This window comes from Channa argus, chromosome 19 (assembly GCF_033026475.1).
Source record: "Channa argus isolate prfri chromosome 19, Channa argus male v1.0, whole genome shotgun sequence".
NCBI classification, from domain to species: Eukaryota; Metazoa; Chordata; class Actinopteri; order Anabantiformes; family Channidae; genus Channa; species Channa argus.
Genome location: NC_090215.1, coordinates 21,232,872 through 21,249,267, shown reverse-complemented (window position 1 = coordinate 21,249,267; position 16,396 = coordinate 21,232,872). Strand labels below are relative to the sequence as shown.

General features: G+C 41.7%; 1 protein-coding gene across 3 annotated transcripts; it reads right to left on the bottom strand.

Moving 5' to 3' along the window:
• Positions 1 to 600: 600 nt before the first annotated feature.
• On the bottom strand, positions 601 to 16,279 carry xylb (xylulokinase homolog (H. influenzae)). 3 transcript variants are annotated; one of them, XR_010911696.1, is made up of 20 exons: positions 15,533 to 16,279; positions 14,335 to 14,417; positions 12,479 to 12,548; positions 12,287 to 12,367; positions 12,016 to 12,102; positions 11,815 to 11,943; positions 11,020 to 11,085; positions 10,859 to 10,931; positions 10,621 to 10,739; positions 10,462 to 10,543; positions 9,504 to 9,544; positions 9,309 to 9,424; positions 8,036 to 8,151; positions 7,447 to 7,520; positions 7,264 to 7,360; positions 6,852 to 6,910; positions 5,758 to 5,845; positions 4,199 to 4,293; positions 1,840 to 1,947; positions 601 to 1,128 (listed from the first exon to the last, which is right to left on the bottom strand). XR_010911696.1 is itself a non-coding variant. In XM_067485585.1 (20 exons), exons 4-20 carry the CDS (start codon positions 12,491 to 12,493, stop codon positions 1,060 to 1,062), a joined length of 1,407 nt encoding a protein of 468 aa, XP_067341686.1. In that variant the 5' UTR covers positions 12,494 to 12,548; positions 14,335 to 14,417; positions 14,811 to 14,862; positions 15,533 to 16,279; the 3' UTR covers positions 601 to 1,059. The 3 variants fall into 3 exon arrangements, 2 of the variants coding, with proteins under 2 accessions (XP_067341686.1, XP_067341685.1); XM_067485585.1 differs by lacking the exon at positions 1,840 to 1,947 and adding an exon at positions 14,811 to 14,862; XM_067485584.1 differs by lacking the exon at positions 1,840 to 1,947.
• Between the last annotated feature and the right edge of the window lie 117 nt (positions 16,280 to 16,396).

The window sequence follows — 16,396 nt, the reverse complement described above, 5'->3', positions numbered from 1 at the left end:
AAGTAAAAATATATATCACGTTAATGCAGTACAGTGTAAAGTCCATATTACGCTGTGGTGGGACTGATCTGAAATATTTACAGCTAATTGAGAACTTTGATGGAGGTGTCAATTTGAAGTGCTTACATTAGTAATAGTATTAGTGTATAGTCTAGTTTTGAGGCGGATGTGACCAAAGTAAAAAGTTTGGTCTAACAAATTTTTAGAAAACTAAAGTTACACAAACAACCATCATTTAGTCTTTAGATCAGTTTTTATAGTTTTACCACGTACATCAGATTGTATTTAAGTTTTTTTTTTCAAAGCAAGCAGGCAGCATGTTTTTATCCTTTACAGTGTACCCGTTTTTCTCTATTCCCGTCCTTCCTGTGATGCACATTTACAAAATGTAGGCTTCAGTGATTTTCAGTGAGGTTACTATGACGACTAAGAGAACACAGACAGTACACGGTAAACAACACACTCTCTGTACGTATATTCAACCATGTCGTGTTAAAATACTCTGCTGACCTCACTGCAGTTTGACTGACAGTGATGATCTCACCATGTACCACACTAAAAGTGATTGATTGATTGAAAAGATATTCGCTGTCTGATTGATTGGTTTAATAAAAATTCTCTTTTTATTAACACAGAAAAGAATAAATCTGCAATCTAAATTAATGCTGCATCCAATAAAGCAGGGTCCACTGAAGACACAGAAACTTTTTATCAGGTAAAAGTTCTGTCCTGACATTTCTGTCCTGGTCCTCCACTCTGGTTTAGCAGTATCCTAGGATGTTCACATCTGAACTCTTAAAACGTTGCAGAGCTGTTGAGCAACATGTCCCAGTAGGCCGCCATGTTCTGTCACTTCTATCCATTTTACATGAATTAGAGGGTGAACCGACTTAGACTGTAATTTATTTTAATACATTCTAACTATAATTATATATTATAAGTTTGTGATGTTTTCAAACATTTCAGTTTTAAATGATTTTATTCACAATCATTCTCCGTATTGAACTTCATTGTTATCATCGTTTGATTTCTCTCAACAAAGCTGACTGGTCGTGAGGTTCAGCTGCAGGTCTCCTGCAGGACTCTCTCCTCCAATCGAGCGTAGCGTTTCAGCATGTGGTCATAGACCTGTAAGACACAGCATCAGTAGACTGAGGTGTAATGATTCCAAGTGAACACTGTCATGTCGGGTTTCATGTTTCATGCCCTGCTGTTTGGTGTGTGTGTGTGTGTGTGTGTGTGTGTGTGTGTGTGTGTGTGTGTGTGTGTGTGTGTGACATGATTTGTTAAACACAGAACACTGTGTTTAACACACTGTAATTAACACAACAGAAGAAAAAATCCAGACTTGATGCTCAATCAAAACGTTTTTCTCAGATGTTGTAAAAAACAACAGAACATATTTACCATGACTACTAGATATCACCAGTTCACCACGCAGACATAATAATGATGCTGGTAGGTGGAAGGTGACCTATTGAACCATAACTTCTGGTGTGATATTGAATGATAACTGACCACTGATAACACTACATCTGTAGAGAGACCACAAATTATTCTAATCGCAGTGAAACTAACTGCCAAAACACGGGTTCTGCAAATACTACACTTATAAAGCTTCCAAAATAAAAGCCTCCACACAGCAAAGAGAGATGAGATGCTCAGATCATAAGGAGTTCAGGAGGTGAGGAGGAGCAGTCAGGTCGAGCTGTCAAACATTTAACAGTAATTAAACCAAACATGTTAAAGTGAACCCTGCTCTCTACCTGAGGAGACGCTGGGACTTTATTGACAGGACGAAACTAAAAAAGAAAGAGAAACCCTCCGTCACCCACTGACCTTCGTCTCCTTTATCATCCCATTTCCTCTCCTCCCCTTCATCTTCTCTCCTCTTCCTGCATCACCTCACTGCTCCCTCTGTTTCCCGGAGGACAACTTTGTTCCCGTCTGTCACAGAAAATCATTTTAGCTCGACCCCTCCTCCAGTTTCTCCTCGTTATTATCACTTTGTGTTATTCAGGGAATTGTTTTTCTCTTATCTTTGAAGTGAAGGGCTGTTTTCTTTTTCCTCCCGTTTCCGTCCAGAGACGGAAATAAAGAGAGACACAGATATGAAAATGTGAATCCTGTCCAAAGTCCAAATGGAATCAGATGGCAGTAAAGTGCAGCAAACCATAATTAGACTTTTTGTTTGAGGAATGAAGAAACACACGTGACCTGAATTTTAAAACTGACGGAGGACGAGTCGACCATTTGTCTCAGTCAGTAAGCAGAGCAGCAGCTTGATGAGAACGCTGATTTCTATATAATCAGGTTTCTAATCAGCTTGTGACATGTGTGGTTGTGATGGACAAAAGTCTGTAGACAAGAAAATCAGCAGAGTGGAGGGGTGCATGAAAACACAGTCACAATGATGCTGCCTGACATTTACGAGTCAAAGTGAAACATAAAGCAGCTACAGGCGCCTGAAGAAGGTGGTTTCCACTGAGAATTTGGAAAATTCAATGTGCCACTGTACAGTTAAAATCTGTATGAGCAAAGGAGTAATCTGATTACTGAGCTGCTGCAGGTACATGTGGGCTTAACGGTGCATGGAGACAGTGACTGGCACGGCTGATGAGCTGCTGTAGCCACTAACCAAGTACAGACGGAGCTGAGACAGTAAGAACAGAAGAGTAAAAACACAAAGAACAGCACACGTGCTGCTGTGTATCTCTTTAACGCCGTCCTGTCTCGTTTACATCGTTCGGCAGCGTCGTCCCTCTGTGACCTGTCACACTGTGTGTGTGACCTGTTGTGTAATATTCATCACTGCTGCTCCATAAGGGAAAAAGCGGTTTAATGAAAAGGCAGTGAATCATGAAACTAGGACAGTGTGTGAACATGTACATTCACAGTTGTGGATGTGTGTGTGTGTGTGTGTGTGTGTGTGTGTTTCTGCAGCCGTGGGTGTTTCAGCGTGTTTCTATAGATTTATATTTGCGTCTTATGAAACTCTCTCATCGTCCTTTGTCTTACATGACGTCCTCTGTGTCTCAGCTCAGCAGCAGATCTGCAGATACCCAACCTGTTTTCCTCCGTCACACAGACTGAGACAACAGCAGCAGCGAACCACTAACCTACAGACTGATTTGTTTTGTTCTTACTGTGGAAGAGCAGGAATAAAATGTGCTCAAAGCGTTTCTCTGATGTCATGTTCACGGGAAAGGGACGGTCAACCTAAAAATGGGGAGGTTTCTTTGACTGAGGCATTGGAATAACTTAGTTATGTGTCCTCCAAAGTCTAATGAAGCTTCGGCTCTGTCTGTGGGAACAACACCAAACAGCTGCTGTACTTCGTCAAAGGGAGTCACACACCCAGCACACATTTCACATCACAAAGATCATAACAAACAGGTCTCAGCTCTGTGACAGTGTGTTGCTTGTCAGCTTCATGTCTCTATGAACTATATGAAAGGCTTCGCTGCACAAGGATGCAGATAATTATTAGTGTTTATTAGTTTTACAACCCTCAGTTAGTGGAACAGCTGCTCTTCACTTTGCTCTGGAAGCTGATTTAGAAACACAAATATATTGTTTCATCAAAGTAAGAATTTATTTTACAGATGATAACCAGCTTGTTTTGTATAAATAAACCTAAGTCACTGAGACACTTCCTGTTCTGAAATCATGATGTAGAACAAGGTCTCTCTCACGTGCTGCATGATAAAACTGCTCATACATTAGATCAAATGCACTAAAGGCTGATCCCAGCACATGCACACTTCCTGTCACTGATGGAGATGCTCTGATGATACACAAACATTTCTGTCAGCTACAAACCTTGTTTTCAATCAGTTTACTCTGATTTTTCTCTTTTTCTCTGCTCGTCCTTCAACCTTCAAGAAATTTCTGTCATCTTGTCTTTTTAAAAAACAGCAGGAAAAACTGGTTTAATAGAAGAACTAATACCCACGAGTGTCTCATTAACAGGTCTAAAGAGGCTAAAAGGCCTGCAGAGCATCTCCACCCACACACAGCACTTCACAGTCTCACCAGTGATGAGCCAACAACCACAGCAAAACATGAATGTGTGTGTGTGTGTGTGTTGGAGGACACACCGCAGGGAGATATTAACTCACACATGCATTGTAGCTAATTTAATAAATGTTAATTACATTGCTAAGGAACTGTAGGGTGTTGTGTGTGTGTGTGTTACCTGTGCTGCTGTGGGATGTGGGCTGGCCACCAGTTTTGGTTTTGGTGCATTTTTCACCACATCAAAGAAGGAGACCCCAGATTCTGCAGCAAGGCCTAAAAACAACCCCCCAAAAATCAGAGAGTTGAGTTTTTCCATCATTAACCAATCAGTTACTGTTAGTTACTGTCCTTAGCCAACCAGTCATTTCCTTAACCATTAGCCAATTAGAAATGTACTTTCTGCATTGTTAACTAGGTTTTAAATAATAGTCTTAAAGTTAAAGGAAAAAGCAGCTTCAAGCCTCATCTTAGGGCTGCTGACTCCACAACAGTGGCTGTGAGAGCTACATGCTAATGTACCCACATAATCTCTCTGATGTTATCGTGTTAGCATGCTGTCATTAGCTACTTAGCAGGACTGGCAGGATCTGATTTCTTTTCAAAAAGTCTATTTGGACTGGACACATTTGACGTGGTTAAAGAACAAAGGAAACGGATACTGACTGAGACGAGAAACCACGTGATTCTTCTTCAGTGGTTTGTGTAAGACTGACTTAAGGATTGCAGAACTAATGCAACATGAACACATGAATAGTATTTCTCTGTGTCCAGCTCATTTGCAGGGGGATTACATGATGGACCCCCCCAGAGGCTGGTTTTTAACATCAGGAATGTTGCATTAGGTCTTTTCAAGCTCTCGCAACGGACTTCAGATATTGAAGCAGCTGTAGATGGGAGATTAAAGACGTTAATGACTCTGTCCACCATTTCACACGTGAAATCAGCAGAGGACGTTCCCTACATCTCATCTAGTCTGTGTGTGCATGTTTTAATGAAAACCTCGCCCTCAGCAGAGAGACCGACAGACGACCATCAGCTCACCTGTTTATCTCAGGGGCTGATTTTAGAGACATGAGAGCCGTCAAACACTGAGACAGTAACACTCGACTGATCGGTACTCGGCTGGGATTTACTTCTTCTTGTTCCTCGTCTCTTTTTCCTCGCCACTCCCCGCCAACAGTGCGATGGGGGGGGTGCGAGTGAACTGATGACATTGTTTTACATCTCCACAATCCAGTCCTGGAAATAAATAACAAGCTGCACTTCTCCTGTCCCTCCACCCTCTGTATGCAGAATGTTAACTCCTACCATCTGGGAGGAGGTTCAGGCAGGTTTTTGCTTTTCCTTTTTTTATTTCCTTCCTATTTTTCATTTATTTCTCCCTTAAAAGTCTTTGTCCTTTGCCTAAATGTTTTTCTTTGCATCCTTTTATAAATTAATCTTTTAAACATTAATTTCTTTCCTATGACTTTATTTATTTTTTCTCTGTCGTTTAGTTCCTTCTCTTTCCTTTATCAGTTCATCCTTCTTCCTTCCTGAAACTGGAGATTCAACGATTTGTGTCAACAACAAACACAGACATTTCAAAATAAAAGCTAACAGCACCATCACATAATATGATTTATTCCAGAAAAGACTCTGTGTAGTTGTGTGTGTGTGTGTGTGTGTGTGTGTGTGTGTGTGTGTGTGTGTGTGTGTGTGTGTGTGTGTGTGTGTGTGTGTGTGTGTGTGTGGTACCATGCAGAGCCCTGTAGGCTGAACCCAGGCAGGTGGAGTTGGACAGATCGATGGCGTAGACGGGAGCATTGAACACGTCAGATAAAACCTGAGAGGCACAAAAATGAGAGTTACTCTCGTCTCTAAATCTCCTCCAGATTTCTGATTTACAGACTCAATTAATGAAGCAAACACAAGGAAGGCGGTGACAGGGGAAACATCCAGAAATTAAAGATCATCAGCAGGTGCTAATTTGTTTCTCTAATGAATGGATCAATTAAGCAAACAGCCCACAGATGATTCCTGCTCTCCCTGAGGAATCAGATCTCATACAGACCTTTTCGTGTTAGAGCATCATCTCATTTGTCAAGAGGCTCTTGAGCTCTGGCTCAAACTGTCTGTTACTTTCTTCGTTTTTAGATTTTAAACCAAGTTTTGCAGCAGATTTAGGCCTTTTTCACCTATTTAATCCTGTCATATAGACAGAACAATGGAAACTGGCTCAAACTAAAGGAGACAGTCATGCTAATAAAAGTCTAAAGTTTAATTATTCAGTATATCAATCACAATAAAGCTGCTAAACTATTAATTATTAAACTCTTTACATTTTCTGATTCCTACGCTGAGAAGAATACAAATGTTCAGGCTGGTATAGAAAGACTCTCAAGTTTAAAAAGCAGGTAAAAACGCTGTGCTTCCCCTAAAATGTGTCATGTTATCTCAGTAGAATTAACAAATAATTAACAAAGGAATCCTTCCACAGGATTCCTTATACAGAAATAAGGTACAACCAGCTTGAAATATTAACTTTATGAGGTAGAACTACTGAATTGTATCTATGACAAAATAAAACAATATGGCTATAGCTAATAAATACAAAATAAATGAAGGTGTTTTAATTCAGAGACACTCTCCTGTTCTCCCCACAATTACTGATCTGATCTGGTAATAATGAGTTGTTTTGAGTTTTTGGTGTTAAAGTTCTGTGAGGCTGAGGCTGAAGATATATTTACTGCTTAGGATCATTGTATATGAAGATAGTATCACACATTCAGCGAACGATAAAAAAACTGTTTGTTATTCATCAACAATTTTCTCCCGCACTAAGTACTGACCTGTAGAATGTCTCTGTTAGACGAAGCTCCTCCTGTTGCCAAAACTCGGGTTCCTGGAACTAAAGCAACACAGGACAACAACCTGTGGCTGAAATTAACTGAACCAAATCATTAAACAAAAGAAATTAGGTTAATGATGAGTGTGTGAGGACACATCAGTGGGTTAGAATCAGAAATGTTCAGTCCTCGTGTTTCTGCCGTTATAAAGACATAATTTGTATTATTCCAGCTGTTTGACTTTATTTTTGCTTGTTTCTACAGCAGGTGAAGTCAGAGCTGGAAATGACTTATTATTAAACATATTGATTACATTAAAACTGGCCAAAGACTCACTGACTGTCTGAGAGACAGAAAGAAAGAACTGCAAACTGCTGAGGTTAAAGAAAAGAGAAATAACTGAAGCAGCTTTTACTGATTGAGTATCCCAGTCTCTCAGCGTGGAGCCTCCTGGACAGAAACTGTCCCTCTACCAGAGCTCGAACCTCCACTTCAGGACTCAGTGAAGACACCTGCAGGACAGGTGAGACAGGCAGCATAAGAACCAGTCCACAGAAAAACTCTCTCGCTCTATCTTTTTGAATATCTCTCATCGGACCTTGTTGTCATCTCGGTCAAATCGATGAACTCCGACTGCAGGAGGTGTGATCTCCATGGTGTCAAAATAAAAGCCTGAAACACAAGAGACAAGTGATGACAAGGAGGGAGGAAGGACGGAAGCAAAGTTAGAGGGACGGAAGGAAAGACAAAGAACTGAGAAAGATAACTGGCAAAAGGAAGAGAGAAAGAAAGGAAGAAATGAACCCATAAAAAAGAAGGAAGTAGGAAAGAAAGGTGAGAGGAGGCAAAGACAGAAGTACAAACAAAGGGGTTGCAGGGCAGAAAAAAAAGGAACGAAAGAAAATTACAGGAGGCAGGAAAACAAACCAAAGCAGAAGCACACTAGAAAGGGAGGATGGAAAGAATAAGAATGCAAGTGAAAAAAGAAACAGAAAGGAATGAAATAAAGGATGCCAAAGTAGGAAGTGAGAGGAAGAAGATGAAGACTGAAGATCAGAAGGAAGGATGGAAGAGGAAGAAAAGGAAAAGGAAGGACGAAAAGAAGGAAGAGAGGAAGAAACCAAATAAATGAAGAAGGGAAGGAAGAAAGGAAGGAAAGTGGAGAACAGGAAGTAAAGAAGCTTCACCGATGTTCCCGTTGTTTCCGAGCGAGGTGTTTCTCAAGGCGCCAGAGAAAACCTCCCATGATGCTCCAGCACACTGGTTCCTGATGCGTTCCCTGGTCAGAGATCCGTTCTTAAAGCTGCAGAGGACACCAACACACACACTTTCAGCGGCAGATTAAGACACATGCGGACGGTTTATGAGGAACACATTCAGTGTTTATGGTGATGAAGGAACAGCTGACTGAGGTGATGTGTTCAATGGTTTTTGGACAATAATGGAGCCATGTGGCTCAGAGGAAGAAGAAACATCAGGTTCAGACTGTGGTTAGTTAAGAAAAGTGAAACAGCAGCTGAACACTGGTCAAAACAAAGCGATGCAGATGGAGGCTGAGCCTGAGGCTGCAAAAACAACAAAATGTTTCTTCTTCTGTGTTGGTCAAAGGAATCAATAAACCTGTGGAGTGGGGGGAGGAGAGGGGTCTCAGGGGATTTTAACTTTCACAGCCTTCAGGTTAAATCATCCATCTCCAGCAGCCTGTGGCTCCACCTCGTTCCTCTTCTTCTCCTTCTTCTTCCAGAACAGATTCAGTGACAGAGTCAGAAACCTGATAAAGCAGCAAGCAGCTGGTTATATTTCATGTGGTTTACTGATAAGAAGAGATTCACTTGAGATTAACAACTTATTTGCTGTGGCTTTAAAGATGTGTGCATGTGTGGTCTGCAGCTGCAGGGTTTAGTGAGTCCACATTTGTTTGGAGATCTGCTGATGTGAGGACTGAACTAGGACTGTGCTGGTGATTCCATGATGGTAAACCAGGTGCCAACTGTGTAAAGCTGGTGGATGCTGTTTTAGCAGGAGTCAGAGTTTCATGTGTGGAGGAGATAAAAAGTTTGGGTAAGGTTAGAGGGAGGTAGTAGTTGTGTTTAAAGCTTAATAAACATGTTGTTTCTCCATTGATTCAAACAACAACCTTCTCCAACCCTAAAGAGAAGCTGTGAGTCTCATCACATCCTGTATTGTGTTAAAAGAAAATGGAAACAGTTTATAATTATGTAAGTATGTGACCAACACCCTCAACATTTAGGGAAAAGCTGACTAAATATCATCCTGTTTCTCTGTGGCTTGCTCTGCAACAAGTCCCAGATCAGAAAGAGTCCAACCATCATTATCACCTCTCAGCAATACAACACATAAACGGGCAAAGTGTAGCTGAGCACCAGGAGCCTTTCCAGCCCATCACCACCCAGTCGTTGGATAATAATTGAGCAGAACGTTGTCAGAGTGAGTTCCTACCACAGCAGTGCCATGTACGCCTGCTGCTCCACTGGGTTACAGAAGATGTGGCCCTCCAGAGCAGGACGAGGCTGCTGGATCCACAGGAACACCGTGTCACTGGTGCCCAGACTCACCTGCACACATTGAAATAACGGTAAGAACACGCTAATGAAGACACGCTGTATCAGAAACTCTGTCAGAGGACAGACTTACAGCGATGTCTCCTTGCTGCAGCCTCATTCCTGCCAGAGATGCTGAGGAAGACACAACATGAACAGGTTTAGGTTTTCACGTCTGCACCAACTCTTTGTTAGTTAATTAAATTCATTTAATTCTTTCATTTTCTTGTGTCTTTGCTCAGCTTCACGCTCCTAGCAGCGAAAAGAGAAGGGAAGAAAGCTGGAACAAGTTTCTCTCATGAAAACACAAACACATTTATGAAAGAGAGAAAAATAAAATCAATGATCTTTCTTCTTCTGGTTTAAAAGACTTGTCCACACATAAGAGGAGTTGGGATTTGGACCTCTGGGGAGTCTCTGCCACCTCCTCATGACGCACTGAAGTCAGAGGCAAGTTTACAGTTTACAGTTTTACAGGGAAAAGACAAAACTGTGTCTTTACTTCCCTCACAGTTCTCTTTAAACAGAGAAGGAAAAACTGAAATAAGAACAGAAATGTTTTTCACACTCTTTTCTCTGATTTTACGAGGACTGAAGTTGAAACTAGAAGATGGTGAATTAGACAGAAATCAGCAGCGTTTCTCCATCATCATTCTAACTACACTGCAACCTGATGCAGCACAGACAGTTGTAGAGTATCAGCTGAATTGCGAAGCATTGACGCACAAAACATTTTGGCCTTGATTCCTTAAACTGTTATCACATACTGAGTGAAATTTGACAAGGAATAATAAATAAATAAATGAGGAGAAACAGTAGCAGTGAGTAGAAAAGACTTTGTAAAAAGAGCAGCTTCAAGATCCCAGAACCAGTCCTTTAACAAGTCAAACCTGCAGCACAGCAGCGCCATCGTGTGTTCAGACATCAGAGTGTGGAGCATGAACTCTGGTTTAGGACAGACGTGTGTTTTAATTTGAGTTGGTAACAGAGAAAGTCCCTAAAGATTTAAACCCTGTGTTTCTAAAGCTCTGACAATTTCTGTTTTTTGGTACCTGGGTTATCTCCAGTGAAGGCAACCACTCTGCAGCTCTCGCAGAAACCATACCGATGCACAAAGTAGGACGAGATGGGACCCTGTAGGACAGAGGAGTCAGAGCTCATCTCAAACTGGTCAGCAGGTGTTAGACCAAACCAGTATAAACCAGTTGTACCAGTACAGATGTTGAGGGTAGTGGAGTTCCCAGCAGTTGGTCCAGATCAGGAGCTGTGGCCTCTAGACAGATCTCAGCCCAGGTTCTGGTCCTGATATCCAGCAAATTCATCCCTGAACCTGATTATTATCAGTTCATCAGAGACAAGGTTTGTGAGTCCATGATTGAGCTACAGTGAGATTCTGTAAAACTTGAATAAATGAATTAATGAATGAGTGGGTAGTGTTTGGTTCTTTACTGTCGCTGAAGTCAATGGCAGCATAACCACCGAGGAACAGTGAGGCTGCAAAACTACTGACCAAAGAGATCCTCTGAAAACACACACACGTCAATTAAACCATAAACCCATACAATCACGTTTCAGTTCATCCTGGGGTCAAAGGTCACGGTGATGCTGACCTCAGTGTCCTGGTACTGCTCTGGTCGGCTCTGCCGCAGTTTGGCGATCTGGTTCCCTGTGAACCGCTGCAGAAAAATGACAGATTCGTCCTTTAAATTGATCTGCATCAGATCCAGACTACAATCTCAGCCCAGTCAGACATAAACAGATTAACATGATGAGCACTATTATTACAGAGAAGAACCAGAGAGAGGCTTCTAGCACTTCAGGAATCTGATTCCTTCAGTAACTCTGAAAACTGCAGACTGTGAAGCTCAGGCCCAGAATCTCTGCTTTGGCAGGAATATGGATGATCTGTGATGGTCTGAAGTCCATTGATCTGTAATCATGTTTTATTTATTGGTTTTAATAGATCATGGAGAGAGAAACTGAGCGCTTGGAACTATGAATCATTAATATTTTTTGTGATTTATGTAACGTGTAAACTAAACTGATCTGTTCTGCAGTTATATTTTCTGTGATTATCTCGAAAAATGTGCACATTTTTATAAACATCAGTATAATACAATATATTTCATGTTCAGATCATTTTTGATTTTTAGTCAATCTATAAAAACAGATTCTGTTATTAAATAGATACAGATGAGATTTTAGTTTTCAGAATCCAAGAGAGAAACTGGTCCCTAAATCATCTCCCTGAAAGCTTGAAAGCTCAACAAAAGATGGTTTTGTCTCAATAATCAGTGGATCATTTCACGTGAGTGAGGACATGCAAAACCAAAAGCGAAAACAAAAATGTACTGAATCAAGTGTTTAAAAGATGTCTAAAGAGACGGCCAGGTGGATATTGGGACCTCATAGGCTCTGGACCCAGTGATCTCTGCCAGTCTCAGGGCGCCTCCAGCTGCTGCCTGCAGGTCCTGACACTGCATACTGCTGCTAGAGTCCATCCACACCGGGGAGTCCGCCACGGAGAAAGAGTCCTGGTAACAACATAAGCAGGGTCAGAGGTCAAACTGTGAAACGTTACCGTTGAAACACACACACACACACACCTGCAGCTGCTGGAACAGGTCCTTGTCAGGGTTGAGCTGCTTCAGAGTCTCAGATGCTCCTCTTCTCCAGAACACGCTGCCATGTTGCTTAGAGAGAAGCACGTGATACATTTAATCTTAAAATAATGAGGTCACATGTTTTATGATGCTCACAGAGATGGAGAATCATTTAATGTTCTTGGTTGATTATTTTCTTTCTGCTAAAAAATGTCTGGGTGTCTCAGAAATGTTCGTCTTTACAACAAACTTTGTCTCTGTGTCTCCGTCTCACCTGCCCGCTGCCTGACAGTGCTCGGACATGGGACAAATCCAACCCCGTCCTCTTCAGCTTGTCGAGTAGCAGGTCCAGAGCCTGAGGACGGACACAAACAAACTACTAAACCCATTCCAGCCTTTTTTAAAATATGAAAAGTGTGTTTCTTCAGAGGAGTGAGCAGAACAGAGGGAAACCGGCTGGACTGACCTTGACCCACATCATGACAGGAGACGTGACCGTCAATCCGTCAGAGTGGATGTGAACTCCTCCCTGAGTCCTGCAGGAAACAAAAAATTGAATTGAATTTGTCCAAATTAGTTCATATAAAATCTAGTTTTGTCTCAGAAGCAGGTTTTCTCTTCTCATGTGAAACTTCAGGATCTTTGAACATGAGCAATGTTTAGCAATTCAAAGTTAAACACCTCATGTCCAGACGTCTACTGTGTGTCTGACAGGACGTTTTAATCCAAAAGAACACACGTCTGTGCACGTCTTCAAGAATTAAAGTGAACTCAGAGAAACCAAACCTTCTTAGTTATGCTACTGCTTCTACTGACTGAGGAAGATGTATGCGACCTCCTCCTCTCTAACCATCCCTCCACCTGCTCTCTGTATCCGATCCCTTCAATTCTCCTTCACAACATTACTTCTCTCACAACAGCCACTTTTCTGACCTCATTCAAGCAGGCCCAACTTACCTTACTGCTTAAGAAGTCTTCTCTTGAGCCCTCCCTTGTGGAGAATTACAGACCTATCTCTCTGCTTCCCTTTCTTGCCAAGACCATGGAATAAGCAGTGTTTAATCAACTTACAGAACAACTTCTCAGAACAACCTCCTCAATGTCAACCAGTCTCGGTTCAAGGTGGTCACTCCACAAAAACATCACTCCTGACTGTTGTGGAATCTCTGCAGGCTGCAAAACCCGCAGGTCAGTTTTCTGTCTTAATCCTACTCGTTCTGTCTGCAGCCTTTGACACTTAACCATCACTGTGCCACAGGGTTCAGTTCTTGGTCCTCTTCTTTTTTCCATCTATACTAAATCCCTGAGTTCAATCATTTGCTCACATGGCTTTTCCTATCACTGCTATGCTGACGACACACAGCTCTTCCGGTCCTTTTCACCGAATGACTCCACTGTCTCGTTACGCATTTCGGCCTGTCTGTCAGATATCTCAGCCTGGATGAGAGAGAGACATCTTCAGCTCAACCTCTCCAAGGCTGAATCCTTGTCTTCTCAGCCAGATTTTCAACACATCATCAACCTTGGATTTGCAGTGATTGTCCCCATTAAGTCGGCCAGAATTCTGGGGTAATCATTGATGACCAGCTAAGCTTAAATGTGGTCTGAACTGTAGCATAACTGTACATCTCCTCAGTCTCTCAGCAGAAGATTTACAACCCAACTCATAGTACAGGAGCCGGTCATATCTCGTCTTGATTACTGCAGTGCTCTGTTAATGCAGTTACCGGTATCCACAATCAAACCCTTGCAGATGATCCAAAATGTGGCAGCACGCCTCATTTTTAATCAGACAAAAAAGACTCATGTCACACAACTCTTCAGATATCTATACTGGCTTCGTGTAGCTGCCTGCATCAGGTTCTAAGCTCTGGTTCTTGCCTAGAGAGTGATCAACTCAACATCTCCTGCTTACCTCAACTCCCTCATTCAAGTCTACAATTCCTCCCATCTGCTGCGCTCTGCCAACAAACAACATCTGATGCTCCCAGCACCACACAGGAGACACCAAGCAAAACTCTTCAGCTCAGTGATCCTATGATGATGGAACGAGCTACGAAACTCTGCACGCTCAGCAAACTCCCAGTATTCAAAAAAACTGCTGAAAACAGAATTCTTCCACACCTTCTTATGCACTTATAAACTTCCTTTCTGCTCTTTCTTGCACTTGCATCTCATGAAAAGGTAAAACTTCTTCTGACAAGACTTTGCTTTAAAGTTTGCTCCTTGACTGCCTTGTACCTCACCTGTAAGTTGCTTTGGATAAAAGAATCTGCCAAATAACTGCATGTAAATGTAAATGTACTACAACAACATTGTTACCTGAACTCTGGCAGCTCTGAGTCAAACTGAACATTGTCCTGATGAAGAACGTTCAGGTTTTCATCAATGGCTAAAACCTTCAGCTGCGGAGAGGAGACACAGGAAATCACATTACTGAGAATATCTGTAGTAACATATAAAATATCCTCTGTGGTACACACTCAACATATTTACATCTTTTACTGGAGAATAAGCAGGAATACCTTATGTTCAGCATTGCAAATAGGAATGAGTTACAGTATCAACAGTCAAAGATTAGAAGAAGAAGTATTCTGAGCTTCATGTAGTTAAAGTATCAGAAGCAAAAGTACAACAGTAACAGCTTCATGTTGTACCACTGTATACTACATTATTTGATTACCTACTCAAGTGCTGTACTTAAAAAACATTTTAAAGTACTTGTACATAATTCATGCTACTTTTAAACCTTTACTTTTGTTACTTTACAGATTATAATATTGTGCTTAATAAAATACCTTATCATGCGTTGCCGTACCAGTAGATTCCCCCTGTAGTATCTACTTTAAACTGGCCACAGATTTAAAGGCGACATAGAAAATACAGTACTTTACTTTACACAGTAGTCTTTCACACGAATACTGTTAAACTTTCACTTGTAATGGACCACTTATACACAGCATTTCTGCACTGTTCTGTATTATTCTTTTAACCATGCAGTTATTTCTTTTACATTTTACTACAAATGAAAGAATGTTTTGCATTTACTGATGTACTTTGAAGTACTTTAGTTGAGTACTTCTTTGTATCCATCTGTGAAATCAGCTCCACCTTCGCCTGCTGCAGCAGAACTCATGAGTACTCATGGGTACACGTTTCTGTATCAGCGAGTTTTGATGCTTTGAATACTTTGCACTTTCACTGCCCCTGCTGCATGTGTACTCTGTGCACGTGACAGTCTGCGGGTCCTGAGTCCATCAGAGACAGGTTCTTCTCAGGATTCAGACTGACTCAGATAAAACGTCAGACACTGTCACCGACCATCATCATCCTCACCACACGTTAAGCAGTTCGAATGCTGAAAACTCTGCACAACACACACATACACACACAAACACGCGCGCGCGCTTCCGCTCCTGCGCGTTAAACCGTCGTCACTCCGCGCCGTACGCGAACCCACGTGCCAAAGCAAACAGTAAACATCCAGGTAAAGTAAGAACAGGTGGAATGTGGAATTTACCTGCTGTGTGCTGAAGTCAAAGCCCAAATAAAGAGGAGGAGGAACAGCAGCGGCCATGAGGAGGAAACGCAGCGAGCGTCAGCGGAGCAGCAGCGGAGTCCAACACTTAAAGAGACACACACCGAACTCAAAGTCCCTCACATTCACTTTTCTTTGACTTCAGATTGAGACTTGTTGGATTTTGTGACAATTTCCTGTAATTAGATTTTATTCGTAAATGCCCAGATGTTTCAGGCAGTGACTGTGTTTGTAAAAAGGTGTTTAAATAAAGTTTAAACATGCAACAATACTAATAACTCAGTTTGTTTCTAAAGTTCAACAAAGAGCTTAGTCGAAAATGCTGCAGTGTTTATCGTGAATGAAGGACAGGCAGCATGTGTCCAACTGTTTACTGTTATCATCCCATCAAACCGATGCTGTCACAGATGACGTCACTGCCGTTACACTGACAGTAACTAATTTAACTAAACTCTGCAGTTTCTGACTCGGAACCTGCCGCTCGTCACATGTTTTATCGTATGGAAAAAAGCAGGATAATGACCCACACATCAATCTTTGATATAATCCTGAACACGGGCTTAGTGTAACTAACAGTGAAGCTGTTTGTTCTGCTCTCATGTCAAATATGCTGGTGTGATTGTGGAGCAGAAAGGTCAGCACTGCACATTGTCCTTCACTGTTTACACACCAATCAAAGTCAGAGACTGAGTCTGTGTTTCTCCACAGCAGCTTCCTGTCAACGGGCAAAAGGCACAAACACCTTTCTCTCTGAGCTTCAACTCATATCTCACTCTTCAGTCTTCTGTTTGCAGTTTTCACCAAGTCCGGATCCATTTCCATGGACTTTAGTGGCAGGTTTTGGTT